General features: G+C 44.2%; 1 protein-coding gene and 1 long non-coding RNA gene across 2 annotated transcripts in view; both read right to left on the minus strand.

Moving 5' to 3' along the window:
• Positions 1-420: 420 nt before the first annotated feature.
• Positions 421-15,721, minus strand: LOC145400636 (uncharacterized). Its single transcript, XR_013897476.1, has 3 exons — positions 15,635-15,721; positions 8,521-8,666; positions 421-811 (listed from the first exon to the last, which is right to left on the minus strand). It is a non-coding gene; the product is annotated as an uncharacterized LOC145400636 (long non-coding RNA).
• A 6,097-nt stretch (positions 15,722-21,818) lies between these two features.
• Positions 21,819-25,471, minus strand: part of LOC145400637 (activator of basal transcription 1-like) — a 20,039-nt gene continuing 16,386 nt past the window's right edge. Inside the window, exon 3 of the mRNA XM_080273071.1 lies at positions 21,819-22,329. Within this exon, the coding sequence (XP_080129197.1) occupies positions 21,819-22,329 (511 nt within the window). The remainder of the gene's footprint in view (positions 22,330-25,471) is intronic.

The raw sequence follows: 25,471 nt of genomic DNA on the forward strand, positions 1-25,471 counted from the left end.
AACACTTGTAGACGAAGACTATAATTACCAAACCGTTTCGGTGGACACTGCCACCATCTTCAGTGGTCAAGATAGTGAGAGGGAGTGACAACTACAAGGGTTCCTTTTTATGCCTGTGTGTGTGGGGAAGGGTGGGGTAAAGGTGAGGTGGGGTGGGGTAGATTGTAAGCGGGGATTTACCCAAGGGGGATTTTGGGGGGGACATTACCGGACAGGTCAGATAGGAATTACACCTGACCTGTCCGGTAATGTCCCCCCAAAAATCCCCCTTGGGTTAATCCCCGCTTACAATCTACCCCACCCCACCTCACCTTTACCCCACCCATTCACACACACACAGGCATAAAAAGGAACCCTTGTATAATCAGTACGTCACTCCCTCTCACTATCTTGACCACTGAAGATGGTGGCAGTGTCCACCGAAACTGTTTGGTAATTATATTCTTCGTCTACAAGTGTGGGTTTTATTCACCGTCTTTGATTATCACGCAAGAGTGATTCATCCAGCCAATACTACGAGCTCTGTATCTTTTCATAGCCCTTCTTCGTGACTAACATCGTATTCTAGTTATCTATAGTTACAACTGAGCATTGAAGTTGGAGGGATCACAACTTTAAGCAATTACAGTAAACAAACAAACAAAAAGCAAGTGTCGTCCTCTTGACCTCTCGTCTTCGCAGGAATGCAGCGGTGGAGCCATCTTGTGCGTGGAATGCGTGAAGTGCAGGCTCTTGAGTGGAAGGAGCACGGAGCCACGGGAGACTTAATAATATTCGCTAGTCAGCCAGTCTAGAAGCCTGGGACATTTGCCTGAAATAATAATAATAATAATAATAATAATAATAGAAATAGCAACAAAACCAGTCATATACATAATTCAATACCTTAGTCACTTGATCTGTCCATTCCGCCTCTTCTGTACGAGACGCATTTCTGTAAGCTATTTTTTCTAACATGGGAGGTTCGATACGTTTGATTGAGCCTATCCATAAGACTCCTAAAGCTAAGTAAATGCCTCTGAAAGTTGCAAAATATAAAATATAAAACGTCTATATGATATAAAAACCTTTGTTCACCTCCGGGACTGGATCTGTGGCGCCTAGAACAAGTGCTGACGTCATGTTTACACTTTGCTACTTTTAGACGATTTCCTGGAGCTTAAAGAAACCCTCTCGGGATGATGGGACAGACACAATAACCCCTTCAGACAGAGAATGACTTAGTTACTTTGTTCTAGGTAACCGGACGATTTTATTCAGCTTAGGAGATCCCTTCGTAGTGAAGGGGTTGATGGTGACTGTATCTAACCCCTCCAGTACGAAATTTCTCTCCAGAGTTGAAGAAAATCGTCTGGAGGAAGAAAGATGAAAATCGAAAAAAGTGTTAATGTGGACAATGAGTTAGATAAGACTGGTTTGGTTAAGGTAGGGTAGGGATGGGACGGTTGTGGCAGGGTGGGGTAGCGTTGGGTCGGTTATGGCCGGGTGGGGTAAGGTTGGGTTAGTTTTGACAGGGCGGCGTAGGATTGGGCCTGTTTTGGCAGGGTGCGGTAGGACTGGGTCGGTTTTGGCAGGGTGTGGTAGGAATGGTTCGGTTTTGGCAGGGTGGGGTAGCGTTGGGTAGGTTTTGGCCGGGTGGGGTAGGATTGAGTTTTTTGGGGCAGGGTGGGGTAAGATTGGGTCGGTTTTGGCAGGGTGGGGTAGGATTGGGTCGGTTTTGGCAGGGTGTGGTAGGAATGGTTCGGTTTTGGCAGGGTGGGGTAGCGTTGGGTCAGTTTTGGCCGGGTGGGGCAGGATTGAGTCTTTTTTGGCAGGGTGGGGTAGGATTGGGTCGGTTTTGGCAGGGTGGGGTAGGGTTGAATCGGTTTTGGCAGGGTGGGGTAGGGTTGGGTCGGTTTTGGCAGGGTGGGGTAGGACTGGGTCAGTTTTGTCAGGGTGAGGTAGGATTGTGCCGGTTATGACAGAGTATAGAATAGGTTTTGGTTGGTTTTGGCAGCGTGGGTTAGGATTTGGTCGGTTTTGGCAGAGTGGGGTTTGATTGGGTTGGTTTTGGCAGGGTGGGGTAGGATTGGGTCGGTTTTTGCAGGATGAGGTAGGATTGGGTCGGTTTGGACAGGGTGTTAGGACTCCATAATATAATTACAAATCATAATAGTTCCGTCATATCCAACGCCTATTTCACTCAGTTATACTACACTGTCTCATCAGATTTGGGGCGATCTTCTCTACGATTTTTGTTCTTCCCCGCTTAGTTCAGTCCTTTAGTTCATTCATGACCCTTGGCTTTCCTTTTTATTATTTTTTTTTATGTGGTGGAGCGCAGGTGCACGAGGTTAGACCACCATAAGTCCAGAATACTTAAGGGTAGGCCACCAAGCTACGCCCTGGTAACGTCTACACGTCAAAACATCTGTCCACCTCTGGGACTTGAACTGCGGAGCGCTGGACGCAGAGCTCCCGGTCTGCGGATGTCACTTTTACACTTCGTTAGCTTCTGACGATATCCTACAGCTTCAGAAAACCCTCTTAGGATGACGGGACAGAATCATTTAACCCTTCAGACCAAGAACGATTTATTTACTTTGTCCTAGCTGACCGCACGATTTTATTCAACTTAGGAGATTCCCTGACAGAGAAGGGGTTGATGCTGGCTGTATCTAACCCCTCAAATTCAAAATTCCTCTCCAGAGCTGAAGAAAATCGTCTGGAGAAAGAATGAAGAAAACTGAAGAAAGTGTAAGAGTGAAAAATGAGTTAGATAAGATTGGTTTGGTTAGGGCAGGGTAGGGTTGGGTCGGTTATGCCAGGGTGGGGTAGGGTGGGGTCGGTTTTGGCAGGGTGAGGTAGGACTGGGATAGTTTTGGCAGGGTGGGGTAGGACTTGGATGGTTTTTGAAGGGTGGGGTAGGGATGGGTCGGTCTTGGCAGGGTGTGGAAGGGACGGGTCGGTCTTGGCAGGGTGGGGTAGGGACAGGTCGGTCTTGGCAGGGTGGGGTAGGAATGGGTCGGTCTTGGTAGGGTGGGGTGAGATCGGGTCAGTTTTGGCAGGATGGGGTAGGATTGGGTCGGATATGGCAGGTTGGGGTAAGATCGGGTCGGTTTTGGCAGGGTGGGAAAGGATTGGTAGGGTTTGGCAGGGTGGAGTAGGACTGGGTTGATTTTGGCAAGGTGGGGTAGGATTGTGTCGGTCTTGACAGGGTGGGGTAAGGTTAGGTTGGTTTTGGCAGTATGGGGTAGGGATGGGTCGATTATGGCAGAGTAGGGTAGGGATGGGTCGGTTATGGCAGGGTTGAATAGAGGTGGGTCGATTAGGGCAGGCGAGGGTAAGCATGGGTAGGTTATGGTTGCGTTTGAGAGGGTAGGATAGGTTATGGCAGGGTAGGATAGGGCTGGGTGGTGGTGGACTGGGTAGGGTAGGGCTGGGTAGGGTAGTGTAGGGCTGGGTAGGGTAGGGTAAGCTGAATCAGGGTAGTGTAGGGTACAGAAGAGAGGTGGGTATAACTGCCGTTTCAGTTCCGTCATATCCAACGCCTATTTCACTCAGTTATACTACACTGTCTCATCAAATTTGGGGCGATCTTCTCTACGATTTTTGTTCTGCTCCGCTTAGTTCAGTCCTTTAGTTCATTCATGACCCTTGGCTTTCCTTTTTTTTTTTTTTTTTTTTTAATGAGGTGGAGCGCAGGGGCACGAGGCTAGACCACCATTAGTCCAGAATATTAAAGGGTAGGCCACCAAGCTACGCCCTGGTAACGTCTACACGTTAACACATCTGTCCACCTCTGGGACTTGAACCGCGGAGCGCTGGACGCAGAGCTCTCGGTTTGCGGATGTCACTTTTACTCTTTGCTAGCTTCTGACGATATCCTACAGCTTCAGAAAACCCTCTTAGGATGACGGGACAGAATCATTTAATCTTTCAAGCCGAGAACAACTTATTTACATTGTCCTAGCTGACCGCATGATTTTATTCAGCTTAGGAGATCCCCTGATAGAGATGGGGTTGATGATGGCAGTATTTAACCCTTCCAGTTCGAAATTTCTCTCTACTGTAGAGGTGAAGAAAATCATCCGAAGGTAGAGAGAAGAAAACAGGAAAAGTAATGTAGTGGTGAAAGGGCTGTACAGGGGAGGGTAGGTTAAAGTAGGGTAGAGTTGGGTCGGCAATGGCAGGGTAGGGTAGGGGAGGCTGAGGTAGGCTAGTGTAGGGTTGAGAAGAGTAGGGTAGGGTAAATTGAACTGAATAAGTATATACAATAAAATCTGGCGATACAACAACCAGGGTCATATGCCGCCGGACGACAACGAGAATAAAAGCACTCGAAAAGATGAAATACACACACACACACACACACACACACACACACACACACACAAAATACAATTCATAATTAAAACAAGAAAAACACTAAAACACTAAAACCACTGTATACTAAATTTTACACGGTAGTGCAGCTGCTTACACCAGGCAAAGGTTTCCCCCTCCACCACAACAAGCATCCTCTCCAAGTACCAACAGAAGACTACAATCCCTCTCCTGCCCGGTGCTCAGAGAAGTAACGATGGCGCAATTCCGCAACAGTGGACACCATCAGCAAAAGCCGAAGAGTCAGGGGGACGAAGCATTCCACACAGAAAGTAGGGGGAGAGTCCTCCATTAAAAATCAATGAGAGAACCAGGAAGGGCCCATTCGGAGCCAGCATAAAGCCGTCTCCCACCTGCATTCAGACCTCGGCAAATGAAGGGGCCCGTTTACCCACAAATATCACACATTTTGTTGGCCCCCACCGCATCCCACCTACTCTGCCAGTGGGAGCAAACAGTGAGTGGTTAGATGAATATCACTGAGCGAGGCAGGGGAGAGGTGAGGATGGGCGAGAGGCAGCAGCCTTTGCCAGAGCGTCAGCATGCTCATTGCCCACAATGGTACAAAAACACAAAGCAGTCCCTAGCAAGCACAGCCATTCTAAAACACTGTAGACAACAAAAGAGGATTGGACGGGAAAACACAAAATGGAGATCGGCAGAGTTGCCAAAAACTGTATAACAAACAGGAGGGAAGCTAAATATCAATTTGACTGCGAGTAAAATAGCAGTAAGTTCTGCGATAAAAGTAGATACGATGGGGGGAAGACTCCTACCACGAATGAAATCGGGAAATATAACACCCAAGCCTGTCCCCTCACGGGATTTCAATCCATCAGTAGGCTACATACGAGAATCGAGACACTGTGAGAGGAAGCATGTTCTAAAAAAATAGCAAAGAGCCGCCTGTGAGGAAAGAAAGGCCCCTCTCTCAGGAAAGCAAACACACGGTTGCACCCCTGAGAGAAGCCAGGGAGCCATCCTTGGTACACGCACAGGACAAACAAGAAAGGTTGGAACATCCACATCCCCCATGGCAGCCTTCACCCTGTACCCAAACGGATGTGGATAGCGAGGATACGGCGAGGCAGACACTCCCTCCGGAACAGAGCCAACAAAATCTTCCTGAACTTTAGCAAAGACGGTGACACTAAGGACACTAGTTTGGGGCACTCCCTCCTCTTGAGGATATGAGGGAAACAAGGTGGCACCAATACGGAAAAATTCCATAATCAGTAAAGGCAACCTACCACGCAAACCAAGATGGTGACCTGCAATACCTGGCTTGTGAAACGGTAGGACAACAGCCCCCCGCCAAGAAGCAGGAGTGGACGAATCTCTCCAAATTCTATTTATAAGACTCAGGAGGAAGGACACTGCTTCATCATCCAGGTACATCAGCACTGCATGGGGAATATTATCGACTCCGGAGAAGTGTCATGACAGGGAAAGGGTAGACCAAAGTTTACAACAAGACAAAGGGATGTTGTAAGTCTCTCCGCCCCCAGAACGGATGTCCAACACCTTAATCTCCTCCACCTCCCTAAGCCTGGCAAAAACCGAAGAACGAGTATCCCTACAGGAGACCTCAGCGGTAGGATAGGGTAGGGAACGCTAGGGCAGGGTAGGCTGGGGTAGGGTAGTGTAGGGCAGAGAAAAGTAGGTTAGGATGGGTTGGTTTAGGCTAAAGTAGGACAGAATAGGAGAGGGGTAAAATGTGCCTAGTCCAGGAACGAAAAATATATCAGTTATCCATGTAACTAGCGTTTTCTATTTCGGTAGATTATTTTCTTGTCTGCCTAAAGTATCGTGATGTACGAACAATGAGATTAGATATCGAAACTGTAAGATGCGAATTAGTTACAAAGACGGTATTTTGTTTTGGCTAACGTTACATCGATACGTTCAGCTAAGAGCAACTCGGCAGAATTGAACAGTATATGACGTGCTAGATGAACGCTGTGACCGGAAAATAAATATATATGTAACGTTCCCGCTTGCCATCTGGTAGACGGGAGTTCGCGCCTCGCTCAGGTTGCGAAAAGTTTCACTGACGAAGTGGGTGGTTACTGTCCCCCTTGAGCAAGGGGACGGGTGTGTGCGTGTGTGAAGGTCACAGCCTTGCCCTTAGATCGGACTATATGAGCTCTTAGCTCCCTTCCGGGAGGGTAAAAGCTGACGATCACGACCATCAGGTGATCCTGACCGACCCGGTGAATTACACACACGTTGCGAAAAGTTTCACTGACGAAGTGGGTGGTTACTGTCCCCCTGGAGCAAGGGGACTGGTGTGTGCTTGTGTGGTCACAGCCTTGCCCTTAGATCGGACTATATGAGCTCTAAGCTCCCTTCCGGGAGGGTAAAAGCTGACGATCACGACCATGAAGCGATCCTGACCGACCCGGTGAATTACACACACACACACACACACACACACCATTACTTGCAACTGGCTGGCCTGTCATACAGCCATATCCTATATTCATGAAGTACAACACATCTTACATTTATGTAGTATGTAAAAAAAAAAAAAAGATGGTTATATAATACAGAACTGGGAAATATGATGATGATGATGATGATGATGATGATGATGATGAGAGGGGAGTAAACAGGGTGAGATGAGGAGAATGAGAGAGATGGATGGACATAACAGTGAATGTATTATGTATATTAACCTGACAAATGCCGAAGTAAGCTGGTAAGGGTGAGGTAATATGGAGCCTGACCCTACCGTGACACCATATAATTATTGATTTATCCACCGATAGATCTATCTATAGCCCGACGCCCTAATCCCGCAAAGAGTGGCCGCAGACAAAACGCCTCCAAGTCGCTCTGTCACCCACCATTTGACTACCCTCCCCCCAACTCACCCCCCCCCTCATATACCTCTCAACTCCATCCCTCCACCTCATCCTCGGTCTACCCCTCCCTCTCCCTCCCTCCACTTCACCTACATACACCCTCTTCATTCTGTCCTTGACCTCCGTGGCAGGCAGACGTGCTTCCCAGAGCGCTTCATCACACAGTAATTTAACAACTGAGTTGAAACTGATCGGATGCACTACAAAACCAACGTCCCCTGAAATGGCTAGTGCCATGGCCATGAACGAGGGAAGGGAGGCCCCCTTGAGTGACAACGAGGAAGAAATAGATATGGATACCGGGTTTACAACCCCATCCATGTATATATTAAACAGCCATGGAGACATCACACAACCCTGTTTCAGTCCCACATCGAGATAAAAAAATTCACTCAGCTCACCATCCATTCGCACCGTAGCTCTAGCTCCTTCGTACATACTCTTCACAGCATTCAACAATTTCCTCTCCACTCCATATATTCTTAATACCTTCCACATACCTTGCCTATCTATTCTGTCATGAGCTATCTCCAAGTCCATGAAGGCAGCATACACTTTCTTTCCCTTCTCTAGATACTTCTCCACTAAACATCTTAGAACAATTATCTGATCTACACACCCTTTTCCCTTCCTAAATCCCTCTTGTTATTCTCCAACTAGCTCCTGTGTCATATGTATAACCTTATCAATGAGTATTCTACCATATATTTTACCAGTCACACTAAGAAGGCAAATACCCTTAAGGTTACCACATACTTCTCTCTCCCCTTTTCCTTTGTATAAAGGAACAATTATACCTGATTTCCAGTCCTCTGGAACCCTTCCCTATTCCCAAGCCAATCTACACAACTTGCATATCCATTCCACAACAATCTCACCCCCATACCTCAGCATTTCACCACACACTTCATCAATCCCTGGGGCCTTTCCCATCTTGATCTTCTTCATTGCTTCCACTACTTCCGCCCTATTGATCTCTTCCTCCCTCCTCTCATCTCTCCTTCTCCCAGCCATTCCCCAACCACTTATACTCGCACTGTTGTCACCCTCTACATTCAACAAATCCTCAAAGTGCTCTTTCCATCTCCTCACTGTAGTGGAAGGGTTAATGTAATGTGTGTGTGTGTGTGTGTGTGTGTGTGTGTGTGTGTGTGTGTGTGTGTGTGTGTGTGTGTGTGTGTGTGTGTGTGTGTGTGTGAGAGAGAGAGAGAGAGAGAGAGAGAGAGAGAGAGGTGGGGGAGTTGATGAAATGATGTGGAAAATTACTACGTGTCTTGTAATCACTCACCTGCATTGCCAAAATTCTGGTGTGCATCTCCCCCTGCCTTCGACCTCCATTTTTCTAACGCTGTGTGTCCAGGTACAGCATGGTCTTGACGTTAGCTTGCTTGTTTGACTATCTTGCGTTGGTGTTCAGCCTTTGGTTCCTTCTCTCTGAAAAATGAAAGTGTTAGTATATTGTATTGCTAGCACTTACTGTTAGGAATTTGGCGGAGAGGAACACGCAGAGAACATCAGGAAAAATGTAATGAAAATAAAAAAGATAAGAAAACTGTATAAATAAATGAGGAAAACTTGTCATAGAGGTATCCAGGAAAAATGGCCTTGGGTTCATTCTTCCTTGCATAAAAAAAAATACACAGAAATAATACAGACTCCTTCAATACTTCGTCTTAATTTAGTCCTTAATCTTAAAACTATGAGACCAAAGGAGAATTAAAGACCTCAGTTCGGTCACTAATGTAAGACTAGCAGGGATCAGATTAATTAGCCTGCATGCCACATTTTGAGTTCCTAATTAAGATATCATACAGGTAAAATCAACACATCAGTACAGGTGCATAATATCAGTGATGGTTTTATGTGAAAATTCTTTACTTATTCAACATCATGACACCTTCTTCTTCTTCTTATTATTATTATTATTATTATTATTTAACTGGTACAACCTGATGATTATAATTGGCTCAGGTGTGAACTATGCAGGTAACTGGGTTATCAACAGTCTCCTCTACTCCTGCCAGCGTCTAGAGATTTCTCCTAAGATGGGTGAAGCTCTACTGAAGGGAAGAGGCTGTGTGTGTGTGTGAGTGTGTGTGTGTGTGTGTGTGTGTGTGTGTGTGTGTGTGTGTGTGTGTGTGTGTGTGTGTGTGTGTGTGGAGGTGTGGCTGTGTGTCTCTGTAGGATAATATTACACAAACCATCTCCATAACGTGGTGTCTAAATATGTATATCAACATTTCGTAAAGCCTCTTATTTCCTAAGTACAAAATCACTCACTGTCTATCAATAAAGATAATATATACTTACATATATTCACACCATATTACTTCTACCAATGACATACACACACTCTGACACATAAACATAACCAATACTTTACAATATTTCCACTTTCACAAACATCACACTCCCTACACACCCATCCCATTCCCAGATGTACTTTGCCAGCATGTGGTAGTTAATTCTGCCTTTCACTCTCCCTCATATTTCTCCACTTTCATATGCATCATCCCTCCTACGGACACCCATCTCCCGCTGGCACCTCGTCAGCATGGAAGTTAATTCTGGCTATCACTCTCCCTCCGACTGTAAGGTCCGACCCTACACTGAACGTAGCATAGATTAATAAAGATATATATTCAAGGAAAAACTCCAGGATTATGTTAAGCTGAGAGAAGACCTTACAGAGCAACAGAAAAGAAAAATCATTTGACTCGCCACTATGGATGTATTTATATCTCGGTGCTCTTTCTTATATCTAAAACTAATCTCTGGAGGGGTGACCACAAACAAACTGCCTCCATGTTACCCTGTCATGCATCATCAGGCTGCCTCTCCTTCAACTCACACCAGCATCGTTCATATACCTCTCCACCGCATCCCTCCATCTCATTATTCTCGGTCTCCCACTGCTCGTCTCTCCACCTAACTCACATACACTCTCTTATACTCCTTTCACTCTAACTTGTCCTAATATTACTGTCTCTGTCTTCAGTTCTGAGCTGTAGCAATACGAATACCAGAATATGACGCGTAAAATAAATAAATAAATAACAAGCATCATGGTAAGAACGTACGTAGAACCGTAGTACTGTATTATATTTTCCTGCCACTGAGCTACATGAAATAAGCTACAAAGGGACGAAAATCTGGGCCAAGTTAAGGTGGAAGAACTATAGGTAATCTCTCAGTCTTCATTCCACATGGCCAAACCATCTCAAGGTACCTCTCCCAACACCCTCCAGCGCATCCACATCAACACCACAGCGCATCTTTACTTTTTCAAATTAATACAGACGATTTGGCGTAGCAGAGAGAACTCGTAGCTATCAAAGAACGAATGAACAGTATCCTCGCTTACCCTTCTGTACCTCAAGAAGACGGGGAAGCTGTTTACACACTATAATTCTATCACCGAGTTATTATACACACAGCACCAGCGTCCTCCCCCTTTCTCGGTTAGAGGGTGACTGATGGGATTCGGAGCTTCAAGGGTTCACAGAGTTCCAGTTCGAGACAGAAGACTCATTTCAATCATTCTCGGTAACATTTGCTTTACTGTATATTTCATTTTAACTATATTCTTTTCATCTATGTGTTATATACTTAAACATTATCATTATCTTTACATTAACCACTTCACTCTGAGAACGTCTCTTTGCCTCTGTTCATATTACTGTCAGACGATTTTAATTATCTAGAGTAAAACCTGTCGAAAATTATCTATTATAGCATCATCATCTATTAACCTCTACGTAAGATGCGCCTTTTTAATTATATCTGCCACCGAGTTTCAAGATATTAATATATAAAAAATGCCCGCCGCCGGACCATCCACCCCGCCACCCCCCACCCCACCACCAGGCCACCACCCCAGGAAGGGACAACGGGGGGGCTAATGACCCAGGGCAAGAGGGTCACCCAACCACCACTGACCTGTGCCCATTCTCCCCGCAACTGCCCCGACACCAGGTGAGCCTGGATCGGAGACAACCTCACCGGCGGGCTAACCATCGACAGTTGTGCCCTCAGGTATCGGTTGCCGACTCATACATCTGTGTTTACTTCAGAACTTTTTGCTATTGACAAAGCCATAGACTATGCTCTCAATTCTAGGCATGACTTATCTGTCATATTTTCAGATTCAAAATCAGCCCTTCAGGCAATTGCATCTTGCACTACAGACTCTCACGAGATCCAGGGCCGCATCGTTAATAAGTTGCATTCATGCAACAAGTCATTCACGCTGATCTGGGTGCCTGGTCATTGACGTATCTACGGCAATGAGCAGGCTGACTTACTTGCAAAGTCGGCTGTAGAGCTCGAGGAGACTTGGGACGTTCCTCGTGATCTACGGTCGAGTCTCTCTCTCGGAAAGAAATCAATAAATCTTCTGTGGCAAGGTCAGTGGACCAGACTAAATATTCCAACTTGTAAGCCGTACCTGGGCGACTGGGACACTGCCAACCGTCCCAGTCGCCTAGAAGAAAAAGTGTTGGCACGGTTACGGCTCAATGCCACCATTTTAACTCACATGAAACCATATATGGAAAGACGCTTCCCACCGCACTGTGACATCTGTAATGCGGTGTTATCTATCAGTCATATCATCCTGCGCTGTCGGCGATTTATTCGTGAACGTGCTTCACTTATAAATTACTGCGGCGCAGCAGACGTCCCCTTCACCCTTTCCACCACCCTGGGTGATGGGGACATTGTTATGACTGATAAATTGATGGCTTTCTTGAGAGAGACCGGACTGATCAGAGTGATGTGACTTTTTTACTGTGTGGTTATGGTTTTTATCAACGGTAAATATGTATATATTGTATTTTTAATTAGGGTTGACAGTTGACATATTTTAAATAGTTCCTCCTCCCACCGATCTATTTCTAATATAGATGTCCCCTACATTAAGCCAAGTTCCTCGCCTGACAGGCACCAGCTGATGAGTGCAAGTGTGCAATATAGGAAGGTATTGGGCACTTGCAGTCGATGGTGGTCTGCTGGGCGAGGTTCTTCACTTTTTGTATAAATTATGTAAATACATTATACTATCTTGCATAAGTTATTCTAATTAGGGCCGACAGCTGACGTATATGAAAATGTTCCTGACTCGTCTGGTTCCCTTTCATATATTGATGTCCCCTATATTAGGTTGTCCCTCGACTGACAGTCACCAGGTGATGAGTGCAGGTGTGTAATGTAGAAAGGCATTACATATCTGCAGTCGATGGTGTTCTCTTGGTCGAGGCTTTTTTACCACACACTCAGTGACCTTGTACCGGGTCTTTCTCGGTCTTCCTCTCACTACCCTACCCCAAATATTAACACTTCTCACTTTCTGCACCCAATCATCATCTCCCATCCTCTCCACGTGCTCAGACCATCTCCATCTACTTGTCACAACATCAATACACTCCAGTCCCATCCTACCTCTCAACTCTTCCATCGTAAACCTAGTCCTCCCCAGGCCTTGCACTCAGGGACGTACTGCACATCCACCTGATCATTGCCATTTCTGTATGTTTGAGCCTACGAATATCCTCTTCCTTTACTGCCCAGGTCTCTAGAGCATCATACTCCTAACACATGCCACATACAATGATCCATTAACACGGAGAGAGATCCCTCTCAACGTCAAGAGAGGCAACAGCTCCCCGAACTTCTTCCAACCACTCCTCTAGCCACAAAGCTAGTTCCTGCCCCACCTGCAGCACTTAACAAGTCTCCTAAATAACAACACTCTTCCACACATTCAAGAGACTCGCCAAAAAGTTCAAACTTTTCACGCCTAACAATATCCACATTCTCTCCCCGACATACCGCACACATGAAATCATCATTATCTCGCAGTCTACCTCTAATACCACTACATCTCTCATGCACCCACTTATCACCAACACTGCACAAGATGGAATTGCTTCCCACGCCCTTGTGACAATTCGCACAGGGCAACTCTCCCTCATCTTTGACAATACCGCCCCCAGACCCAGATACCATCACTTTTGTTTTATCTGCAATTGCTCTTAAGCCCTTGTACCCCATACCACCTATCCACTTCCTAAATCTTTCCTCCCCCTCCCTTTCATTTTCTGTAGTCAACACCAAAAAATCAGCATACATCTCCCACGGGAGGCCATTTCTGAAGTCACGTTAGAGGGCTTCAAGTACCATGATAAACAACAAGGGGCTAAAGACTAACCCTTTGATGCACACCAACATTCATGGAAAACTCAGCACTCAACTCTCCATTCACCCATACCTGGGTGTGAGCACCCACTTACATGGCCATAACCACCCTAACCAGCCACTCCTCGGTCCCAAGCTTTCTCAATGCCCATTTCACCACCTCTCTAGGGACTCTGTCAAAGGCCTTCTCCAAATCAACAAAAACAAAGTACAGTTCCTTTTTCTTTCCTATATATTTTTCCTGAAACTGTCGAACAATGAACATGGCATCAGTGGTCTCTCTGCCTGGCATACAGTAAACCCAAACTGAACCTCATAAGTAGCCTATTCAATTTTTCTCTAATCATACCTTCTAGAACTCTCTCCATTATCTGGTCTAAAAGCTTTATGCCTCTATAGTTTCCTCTTTCCAGGGCATCACCCTTCCCCTTGTACACATTTACAATTACACTTTTCAGCCAATCATCTGGGACAACACACTCATATGTAATCGTACTTACCAGGTCAGTGACCAACCGCACACCTACATCTCTTGAAGTTTTCAGTATTTCAGCAGAACCCAGACACACTTGCTGCCTTCCCCACGTGCATCATATCTATTGCCCCGCTCACCGTAGCAGCGTCAATCAAAGGCCAAGGGCCAAACACTGGATCTGCTGGCTCCAAACCTTCCCTGTCCCAGTCAAACTCTTCAACAACCGCTGTAAGGCTCTCTCTATGCGTCTTTAATATCTCCTCTGTTTAACACCTTTCGTTTAGTGGTAACAACTTACCATTTTTATCTTTCACTCCCCGACTTCTTTACACCCTAACTCTCTTTACCTCTTTCCAGAACATTTTCTTACATTCCCTCCACTTTACACTCAAATTCCTTCCAAATTTCTCATGCACTCTCTTTTTACTAATCTTTTCACCTCTCTTCCTCGCTACATACAACTCTCTCTCCAGTCTCTTTTCCTCCACGCCCCCGTTTTTCATCCACTCACACTATGTTTTCTTCTACGCCATGGCCATTTCACCTCATCACTCCACCATGTTGTTCCTCGCACTCCCCTTTGTCTTCTCTGCACCCCACACATCACTTCGCATGCTACACGAATTTCTTCTGTGAACATCTTTCACATACCTTCCGCGTCCCCCATGTGCTCCAGATCATATTTACTCAATCACTCCTCCACTTCTCTCAGTACAGTGAGGCTGGATAATAAAGAAATGGAAAATGTGAATGCATTTAAGTAATTGGGAAGTGTGATGGGTAAGGATCGAAGTTTAGAGAATGAAGTGCTTGAACGAGTACAAGGAAGAAAGGTTGCTGGTTCTTTGAAAGGAGTGATATGAAATACGGAAATGACCATGGAAGTAATACAGTCGGTGCATGATAATATTGTGACACCAGCTTTACTGTTTGGAAGTGAAGCTTGGACCTTGTTGAAAGGACACAAGTCAAGAGTGAGAGCAGTAGAAATGAGTTATTTGAGAGGGGCATGTGGAGTTACATGGAGAGAGAGACAAATATGGAAGTGAAGAAGCGTTGTGGTGTGGTTGTGGATGTAACAGAATGCGTTAAGAAGAATTACAGAGACGTGGACTGGCCATGTGGAGAGGATGGAGGGCGCAAGACTAACGAGGAGAGTTTATGAAAGTGAGGTGGAGGGAGGCCAAGGATGAGATGGAGGGATGGAGTGGAGAGATATATGAGAGAAAGGGGTGTGATCTGGGAGGAGGGCATTGAAATAGTGGGGGACAGGACGATATGAGGTCAATTTGCTTGCGGCCATCCCTTGCGTGATTAAGGTGTCTGGCAATAAATAGATAGATGTTGATTGACACTAGATTCTTAGCTAGCTTTCTACTATTTTTTTTTTCTAAATTGCAGAATCATAAAGTATAATTCTCTATGAAGAGTATAAAGCAAAACTGAAGTTTCCATCATAAATTGAACTGGCGAAATTGGCTTCTGAAATGTGGATGTGATTGAATTAGGAGAAATACACTGAGGTGGTTTGGACATGTGGAGAGAATGGAGAATGAAAGACTGACTAAAAGGGTGTATGCAGGTGAAGCGGAGGGAGGGAGAGGGAGGGGGAGACCGAGGTTGAGGTGGAGGGATGGAGTTGAGAGATATATGAGGGAGGGGGGAGTGAGTTGGGGGGAGGGCAGTCAAATGGTGTGACAGAGCTACTTGGAGGCATTTTGTCTGCAGTCACCTTTTGCGGGATTAGAGCGTCGGGCTATAGATAGACAGACAGAACCGAGAACCTCTTCTCTCGCTTAATCACTGGAGCATGTTTTCACACTTCACACTGGTGGTAGTACCTCCCAGGGCCGATGGTAATCATCCATCTCATACCTGTGTGCTGCATGCAAAAGGATGGAATAACATATTATGTTAACCACTGCAATGTGGCTACAGGTGCCCAGGATAAACTCTTAAACATGATGCCTCACAAAATGCCATGGAATACTGTATATGAATTTTCCAGTCCCTAATGATAAGAAGAAAAATATACACCCAGTATCCTTGTATTATGTGTGTTATATAAGGTTATTAAAAGTGACAATTGGGAGTTGAAAACCTTCCCTTTTTGTACTGGCAAAGGGATGTGGCAACCTCAATGCCAAGCACCTTTGTTGCAGGCAACTTCTAGACAGGAAGAAGAAAGACTACCCAGGACATTCTTTCTCTTGTGGTCTGTGTCTCCAGTAATGCTAAAGGGCTGTCATTTGGGGTGTTTGTAGGCCTCGGCACACAGGGTGCATGCCTCAACTGTTGGTTATTATGCAACAAGTCTAAAACACTACTCATGATGGACTGCCCATCAGACCATAATTTATAGCTCCCAGATCCAAATACAGCAGTTGTGAATGGCTTGTGACAACAATTTAAACTCACCTACCATATCAAATTTAATTCTCAGTGTAAGTTGTTGATGTCACACAATATGTTTCTCCCACAGTCTTGTATTAACTGTGGACTTTTCTTTGGCAGTTATGAATCCATATTCTTTAAAATTTTGTCTGAATTATGAAATCTACAAATGAGGTAATTTCTGAATGGAACCAATAGATCCTAATATAAATTAAATGGAGATGAAAAAATGCCTTAACCCTTTTGCCCTGATCAGTCTCACAGAAAAAAATAATCTGCGATTAGTTTGAATAAAATGATGTGTTTCTAATACAAAGGTACTAATACCTGTGATAACTTACTCAGGATATTTTTCAATGCAACACCATACATTCAGGTTGCAAAAGAAGTCAAGAACATGACGTGAACTGAATTCAACACTGCTTCAAAATCTAACTAGCACACTCTGTAATATGCTGCAGTGTTGTTATATACCAGCTGTACAGTTCAACAGTGGAAGTTTGAGCTGATAGTGTTAGAATATTGAAAGAAGCAAACTGCTGTAATTCTGTGACTGTCTGACCTAAGATTAGTGAACATGTTGAAGACTTTGTAGTCGTGCCCATTTCATTCTCTATTAACAGAACAAAACAAAAAACAAGAAAAAATATACATTAAAAAAAAAAAAAAAAAAAAAAAAAAAACTGTGGTGTACAGAATTTGCTTCTCAATTATGTCAACTTTATGTCGGAAAAAAGAAGATATGAGTTAATTATCTTTCCTAAATCAGAACTCAGACAGCTCATGAGACTTGACTGTGCTAATGCATCACTTATATACTTGTAACTTCAATTAAGGGGCACTTTTATTTTTTCATTTAGAATATAAAATATATAAAGGAGGGTGCATGATCAAGATGAACATCAGGTTATGCCCAAAGCTTTTAGAAGTCTAACAATGCCTCTGGCTTAGTTCTAGGTCTCCCAATCCAAATTGAACATGGATTGGTGGACTACTGTAGAGATGACGATGATGATGATACAGTACATTCTGACGACAATTTATTTGACAAAAGGCTACTTATGATAAAGAAAATTTTGGAAATTGTCTAAAACAGGCAAATACAGTACTGTATATGACAGTACAGACCACATGCAATTCAAAAGAATTTAAGTTTACTGTAAATGGAGTTCAACAGCACTGCTATCAGACACTGAGAAATAGTTGTAAGCCATAATACAGATAGCCTTGTTACATCCTCTGTCTGAAAGGGTTAACCACATTCAACATGACCCATTAACCCTTCAGCCCAAGGACATATCTTTATTTTATGTATTTTTGCCACTACCAAATTATGGTAGGCCTACATGTATTTTATAAATGTGTAGGAAAGCAACTTAGAAGAGAAGTTAATGAATAAAATTGTCCAGAAACAGGAAGAATATACCTTAAGAGAATATACTGCTGAGGGTAAAATGGAGTAATTTTGCCGCGACACCAATAACTCCAATTCAAAGGCCCATAGCTCCGAAACTATTGTATGGAACCGGCGTCTGTTGGGCTTACGTTTTAGAGGAATGCCGACCTAACAAGATCATGTGAAGTTTTGATTCGCTGTGGGGCAGAAAAAAAAAAAAAAAGGCATTTGAGAAATGAAATTGTTTGCCGAAAAATTTTGACATTTACTGCATCAATAAAAACTGGGGGTAAATATTCTAGTTACCCATTATTTACATGTGTCAGTCCATATTAACATTCTCCTCTCTGTTTCAGATCACTGAAAAATAATTTGATAGTTTGATGTGAATTCAGATGGTGACCTAGGTTACCCAACGTCACCCAGCAAGCAGAAAATAATGCCACATAAATATGTTTGCATGAAAGTGAAGTCCTACACCAGGGACAGTCTTGCTGCTGCCACAAAGGTAGCCTGATTATTTAACTACTTGTGCTCGAGTGCCTTTATCCTTTTAGGTGCTGGGGTTGAGTGTGTTGTTCTTTCACATGTTGAGCGAACTGTGTAGGGGAGGATTTCATGGTTTGTGGGGTTGTGTAGGCTACAAGTTTCTCAAAAATTTCCTATGAAACAGCCTATATTGCTATGTATCTCTGTCTCCTTTGTTGTGAGTAGCCTAGGCTAGACTATAGGCCAAGGTGTTTTAGACAGTTCCAGTAATTTAGCTGGCTGACCTCTCTAGGCTAGCCTACCCTATGTAGTCTACGCTTGCAATTAACCCTTTTTTCATTCTGACCAACTTCCAACTGTGCCAGCCACTTCTCTATCAGTGAAACAGTGATGGATGCCATCAGCTTAAAATTTGCTCAGTACATGGCATAGGCCCTACTATATGGTAGCCTAGGCTACATATGCCCAGTTAAAATCAATTGTGGGCAAACTTGGTATGTCTGGACAATGCTGCTCTTCACCCTGCCCTTGGGTGGGAAAGGAGGGCCAAATGATGATGATGTGTATATGTAGTATTATAAAAATAAAAGCCCTTAGGTATTTCTTTTTTTAGTTCATTGACAGGACATATATATATATATATATATATATATATATATATATATATTTTAACAGGTCGAGAAAAAATGACCTCATTGGGCAGGGTAATTCTGCCGCGAGACACAATTTTAATATGTGGCGTGAGGCAATTTTTTTTTTTCTTCCAAAAAAGATTATAAGTATCCTTAGCAGAAGGGCTGAATGCATAGATAAAGTAATAAAAATGTCAATATTCCATATGTGGCAGTTTGTATTTAGCAAAAACCACAGTTCACGGTGAAATTACCTCATACTATCTATCCATCTATCTATTGCCAGATGCCTCAATCCTGTAGGGGGTGGCCACAAACAAATTACCTCCAAGTCACCTTGTCCTATGCCATTTCATTGCCCTGCTCCCAGCTCACACACCACTCTCTCATATGCCCCTCCACTCCATCCCTCCATCTCATCCTCAACCTCCATTCACATACAATCTCCTCGTCGGCCTCTCGCTCTCCATCTTCTCCACATGGCCAAACCACCTCAGTGTATTTCTCCTAAAGCTTTCTATCACATCCACATCCACACCACATTCTTCCATTTCCTCATTTGTCAGCCTGTCTCTCCACGTAACTCCACATGCTCCTCTCAAGTAACTCATTTCCACTGCTTTCACTCTTGACTTGTGTCCTTCTAATAAGGTTCAACCTTCACTTCACGTTAGGGTTGGTATCACAATAATCTCATGCAGTGACTTTTTTACTTCCATGCTTACTTCCCTGTTCCTATCATCATCAGCATTTATCATCCGGACCTCCATTTCCACCCTAGGGCGGGATGAGTAGTAGCAACATCCAGACAGTCCAAGTTCGCCCACTCCAATCGGCCATGTTTCCAATCATTCATCACTCAAGCCCCTGGAATCCTGGCTCAACCTGATATGCCAAAAACATTCACCACATTCTGTAGCTTCACAAAAACGTATCCGATAGAGTCAATCCAGATGCTGTCACATTAATATGGGGTGCCAAATCCCTTAACATGCACTTCTCATAACATCCATCCAGCCAGCTCGATCTCTTGGCAGTCCCCTAACCTCATCGACTTCCATACCTCTCTTCCTCACACACTCATCCACCATATTCCTCCACCTTCTCCTTGGCCGACCTCGCCTCCTCCCTCCTGGTGTCCCCAGACTTCCTCACTATACATCTCTCACGAATCACATTATTTCGTATCCTATCCACTCACTGTGTTCCACATACATTCCTAAGCAGTCCCATCTCCACTGCTCTCACTCTTGACTTTTCATTTTCATGCCACACCATAGTCTCACATCCATATGTTAAAGTTGGTGCTACCACTCTTTCATGCAGGTCTCATGCAGCTGCAACACTCAAGCCTGCTCTCAAAGAACCAGCAACTTTTCTTCCCTGCTGTACCCTTTCAAGCCCTTCACCCTCTAAACGTCCATCCTTACTCATCACACTACCCAAGTACCTAAGTGCACTCACATTTTCCATTTCATCATCCAGCCTCACTGTTCATTCAGTGGCTTCGTTTCTCTTGAAGACCATAACATCACTTCCCTACATTCACCTTTAGATTTTGTTTCTTACACACTCTCCCAAACTCATTCACCAGTTCCCTTTCATCTTCACTTAACATTACAGTATCATCTGCAAACAATAGTACGGTACACGGAGTTTAAAAACACTGCCCTCTCTCATGTGGGTCGCTCCAACATCCATTGCCCTACCATGTACCTCTGTTATAACTCCATCCATAAACAGATTGAACAACCATGGAAACATGACACATCCCTGTTTCAATAAAACATTCAGACAGAGAAATTCACTCGGTTCACTATCCACACGGACTGCAGCCTTAGCTCCCTCATACATACTCGTCACGGCATTCAACAATTCCCCATTTACTCCATATATTCTTAACACTTTCCACATTCCTTGTCTATCCACCCTGTCATATGCTTTCTCCAGATCCATGAAGGCCAGAAACAACTTCTTTCCCTTCTCTAGAAACTTTTCCACCAAAGACCTAAGAATATCTTACCTACACAATCTCTTCCCTTCCTAAAAACCTTCCAGTTCTTCTCCAACTAATTCCTCCGTTATTTCCCTGACTGCCAATAAGTATCCTACCATATACTTTTCCTATTAGCTACACTAAGAAGACAAACACCCCTCTGATTACCACACACTTCTTTTTCCCCATTTCTTTTGTACAGGGGAATAATTATACCCGACTTCCACATCTCCAGGACTCTACCTTCCTCCCAAGCCAATCTGCACATCCTCCATATCCATTCTACTACTGTCTCTCCCCCATGCTTCAGCATTTCACCACACACTCCATCAATTCCTGGGACTTCCCTCATTTTGACTTTCATCATTACTTCCATTATTCTGATTTCTTCCTTTCCTCTCACCTCCCTCCTTCTCGCAGCCATTTCCTCTCCTCCATCCTTCTTTCCTTCCATCCTCTTCTGTCTTTCTTTCCTTCACTCTTTCCTCGTCCTTCTGCTTACAGATGACTTTACATTCCCTCTTCTGTCTTTCTTTCCTTCAATCTTTCCTCTTCCTTCCGCCTGTGGGTGACTCTACACTGAATGACAAGCCAAATGGTTTTCTGTACACCAGGGAACCATTTACTGGGCTGGGTGGTAACCATATAACCAAATTTTGGCGCCTGGTGGTTTAGTGTGTAATTACGGCACTCCAGTCGGATTGAGCTGGCGAAGGTTTATATCCAAGGCGTGGCTGAGGTTTATTACTCACGTAATGCCACTCAGGGATGAGTGAGGCTGGTCACTCTCATCTTAAATGTCAGGACCAACTCGCCTAGCCCCACGCTTCTACGCTCATGGGGCAACGTAGGATTGGATGATGGATGAATGGATGGATTTTTACATCATCATCATCATCACTACCATTAATTACATCACAGGACTGAAGGATTTAATATTACCACAGCATCTTACTGTATGGATATTTGCAGTCACCAAAAACACAGCCAATAATGTTATTTTTATTTTCTACTCTGCTCCTCCCACAAAAACAGCATTGAGGAAGTCATCAGATTTACTGGCATTTGTCTGTTGCTTCTTCTTCTTCTTCTTCTTCTTTTCTGCAATCTTCTTTCGAAACATTTCATTCTTTTTCTTTCTCTGCTCACTTTTACTGAAAATTTCTGCCTCAGTTTCCTTCTGCTTGAAATAAAAGACTTTTCCTTTGTGGCCTGTCATTTGGCTCTCTCCTTCACCATCACTACCCTTTATCATCTTCCGCACTGTCCCTCCTTGGTTGCCATTCTCATCCGTTTTCCTTTTGTCCAAATTCTCTGGTCCATCTCCCTGTGTTTCCTTAGCTCTCTTCTCTGCTTCCTTCATCATTTTCTTCCTCCTCTTCTCTTTCTTTTCACTAATATCTGACACTTTAATGAAGTGGTCTGTCTCTCGCCGCACCTGTGAGATCTCAGCTCCCATGCGCTGACGGTAAACCTCTCGTTCATACTCTAGACGCTGCTTCAAAAAGGCCCACTTGAACCTGAAGAATAAAGACACTAAGTACCTGGTATGTGGTAAAAATCTGGCATCAAATAACTGAACATATCTTTAGTTAATTGCAATCCCAAAATAACTACATATTGTAAACAATGAGAATAAAAGAGGTGTAGTTGCACCAAAGGTAATGTGCATGTTCTCAACTTGGCAACAAAACTGGTCCACTTTGGAAAGTCCGGCTTGATAATTTATTCATGTATATGTCAGGACCAAGCTGCCTAACCAAAGGTTCCACCGCACCCCATGGGCCAACATAGGATTCGAGGAGGGATAGATGGATGGATACAGTATACATATACTGCATATACACTCAATCCTCGTAAACCGCGGCAATTTGGGTCTGGACCACTGCCACGGATTACAAATTCCGCGGTTTATAAATAATAACACTTATGTGAAAAATTAATTAGGGTCTGGACTTTGGCCAACCACCCCCCAAAGCACCCTACCTACACCAATCTAGGCACCATCAAACACAAAAATACAAATTTAGGAATATTCAGTGCATGTATTTAATAGAAATAAGCAATGTTAAGGGAACTCACCTTAATCTTATGACTATCTATCTATCTATCTATTGCCAGACGCCTCAATCCCGTTTGGGGTGGCCACAAACAAATCGCCTCCAAGTCGCCCTGTCCCCCGCCATTTCACTGCCCTGCTCCCAACTCACACCCCCCTCTCTCATATACCTCTCCACCCCATCCCTCCATCTCATCCTTGGCCTCCCCCTCCCTCTTCCCCCCTCCACCTCACTCACATACACTCTCTTCGTCAGTCTTTCGCCCTCCATCCTCTCCACATGGCCAAACCACCTCAGTGTGTTCCTCATAACGCTTCCTATCACATCCACATCCACACCACAACGCTCCTTTATATCCTCATTCGTCAGCCTGTCTCTCCACGTGACTCCACAGGCTCCTCTTAAATAACTCATTTCCACTGCTCTCACTCTTGACTTGTGTCCTTCCAACAATGTCCAAGCTTCACTTCCGTACGTTAGAGTTGGTATCACAATACTGTCATGTAGTAACTTTTTCACTTCCATGCTCACTTCCCTGTTTCTTATCACTGCTTTCAAGGAACCAGCAACCTTTCTTCCCTGCTGTACCCTTTCAAGCACTTCACACTCCAAACCTCCATCCTTACTCATCACACTACCCAAATACTTAAACGTACTCACATTTTCCAATTCCTCACCATCTAACCTTGCTGTACATTCACTAACTTCACCTCTCTCAAAGACCATCACTTTACTCTTCCCTACATTCACCTTTAGGTTCCGTTTCTTACACACTCTCTCAAACTCATCCACCAAGCCTTGCAGCTCCCCTTCGTCTTCACTCAACAACACAGTATCATCTGCAAACAACAGTACAGGGAGTTTCCAAACACTATCCTCTCTCACCAGGGCCACTCCAACATCCACTACCCTACCTTGTACCTCTTTTATTACCCCATCCATGTACAGATTGAACAACCATGGAGACATGACACATCCTTGTTTCAAACCAACTTTCAAAGAGAAAAATTCACTTAGTTCACCATCCACACGCACTGCAGCCTTCGCACCATCGTACATACTCTTCACAGCATTCAACAACTTCCCATCTACTCCATATATTCTTAACACTTTCCACAATCCTTGTCTATCCACCCTGTCATATGCTTTCTCCATATCCATGAAAGCCGCATACAACTTCTTTCCCTTCTCTAGAAACTTTTCCACTAAAGATCTAAGAATGAATATCTGATCTACACAACCTCTTCCCTTCCTAAAGCCTCCCTGTTCTTCTCCAACTAATTTCTCTGTTCTTTCTCTAACTCTGTCTATAAGTATCCTACCATACACTTTTCCTATTATACTAAGAAGACAAATGCCCCTATGATTACCACACACTTCTTTTTCCCCTTTTCCTTTGTACAAGGGAATAATTATACCTGACTTCCAATCCTCCGGGACTCTACCTTCCTCCCAGGCCAATCTGCACATCTTCCACATCCATTCTACTACTATCTCTCCCCCATGCTTCAGCATTTCACCACACACTCCATCAATTCCTGGGGCTTTCCCCGATTTAACTTTCTTCATTGCTTCCACAACTTCTATCCTACTGATTTCTTCCTGTCTTCTCACCTCCCTCCTTCTCCCAGCCATTCCCCAGCCACTTATACTTGCATTACTTCCATCCTCTATGTTCAACAATTCCTTAAAGTGTTCTCTCCATCTGCTCACTTTTTCTCCCTTCTCCACTAGTAATCTACCATTTTTATCTTTCACTCCCCTGCTAACTTCACTTCCACCCTGTCTTACTCTTTTCACTTCTCTCCAGAACATTTTCTTACAGTCCCTCCACTTTGCACTCAAATTCCTTCCAAATTCCTCATCCACTCTCCTCTTACTCTCTCTTACTAATCTTTTCACCTCTCTCTTCCTTTCCACATACAACTCTCTCTTCCGCCTCTCAACTTCTTCCATGCCCCTATTTCTCACCCATTCATTGTATGCTTTCTTCTTTTGTGCCACAGCCTGTTTCACCTCTTCAGTCCACCACGCTGTTCCTTGTACCCCCCTCCGCCTTCTCTTCCTTCCACACACCACATCACATGCTGCACATATTTCTTCTGTAAATATCTTACACACACCTTCCACGTCTCCCATCTGCTCCAATTCATATTTGCCCAATCGTTCCTCCACTTCTCTCTTATACTCTGCCTTTTCTCATCCTCTTGTAACCTTTCCACTCTCCTTGCAACTACTCCTTCCTCTCGTCTTTCCCTTCTTCTATTCCTCCATCTCACTTGCATCCTAATTCTGGCCACCACCAAGTAGTGGTCAGAAAGTCCACTCCCCCAACCTCTATACACTCTTGCATCCTTTACACATCTTTGCATCCTTTCATCCACACACACATAATCAATCATTGCCTTCCTTTCATTCAGTTCACCACCCACCCTTCTCATCACTCGCCATGTATACCTGTGGATCATTTTATGCCTGAAGAGGGTATTGGCTATCACCAACCCCCTCCCAGCACAAATGACGATATTGCTTAAGTGAATGAAGTGGGATGGTGTTGGGAAGAACTTAGAACCTCTCAGCACGAAGTGGGGGTGTTCCCTCA

This window comes from Coenobita brevimanus, chromosome 53 (assembly GCF_032717465.1).
Source record: "Coenobita brevimanus isolate Jiangsu-jjx chromosome 53, ASM3271746v2, whole genome shotgun sequence".
In the NCBI taxonomy this organism is placed as follows: Eukaryota; Metazoa; Arthropoda; class Malacostraca; order Decapoda; family Coenobitidae; genus Coenobita; species Coenobita brevimanus.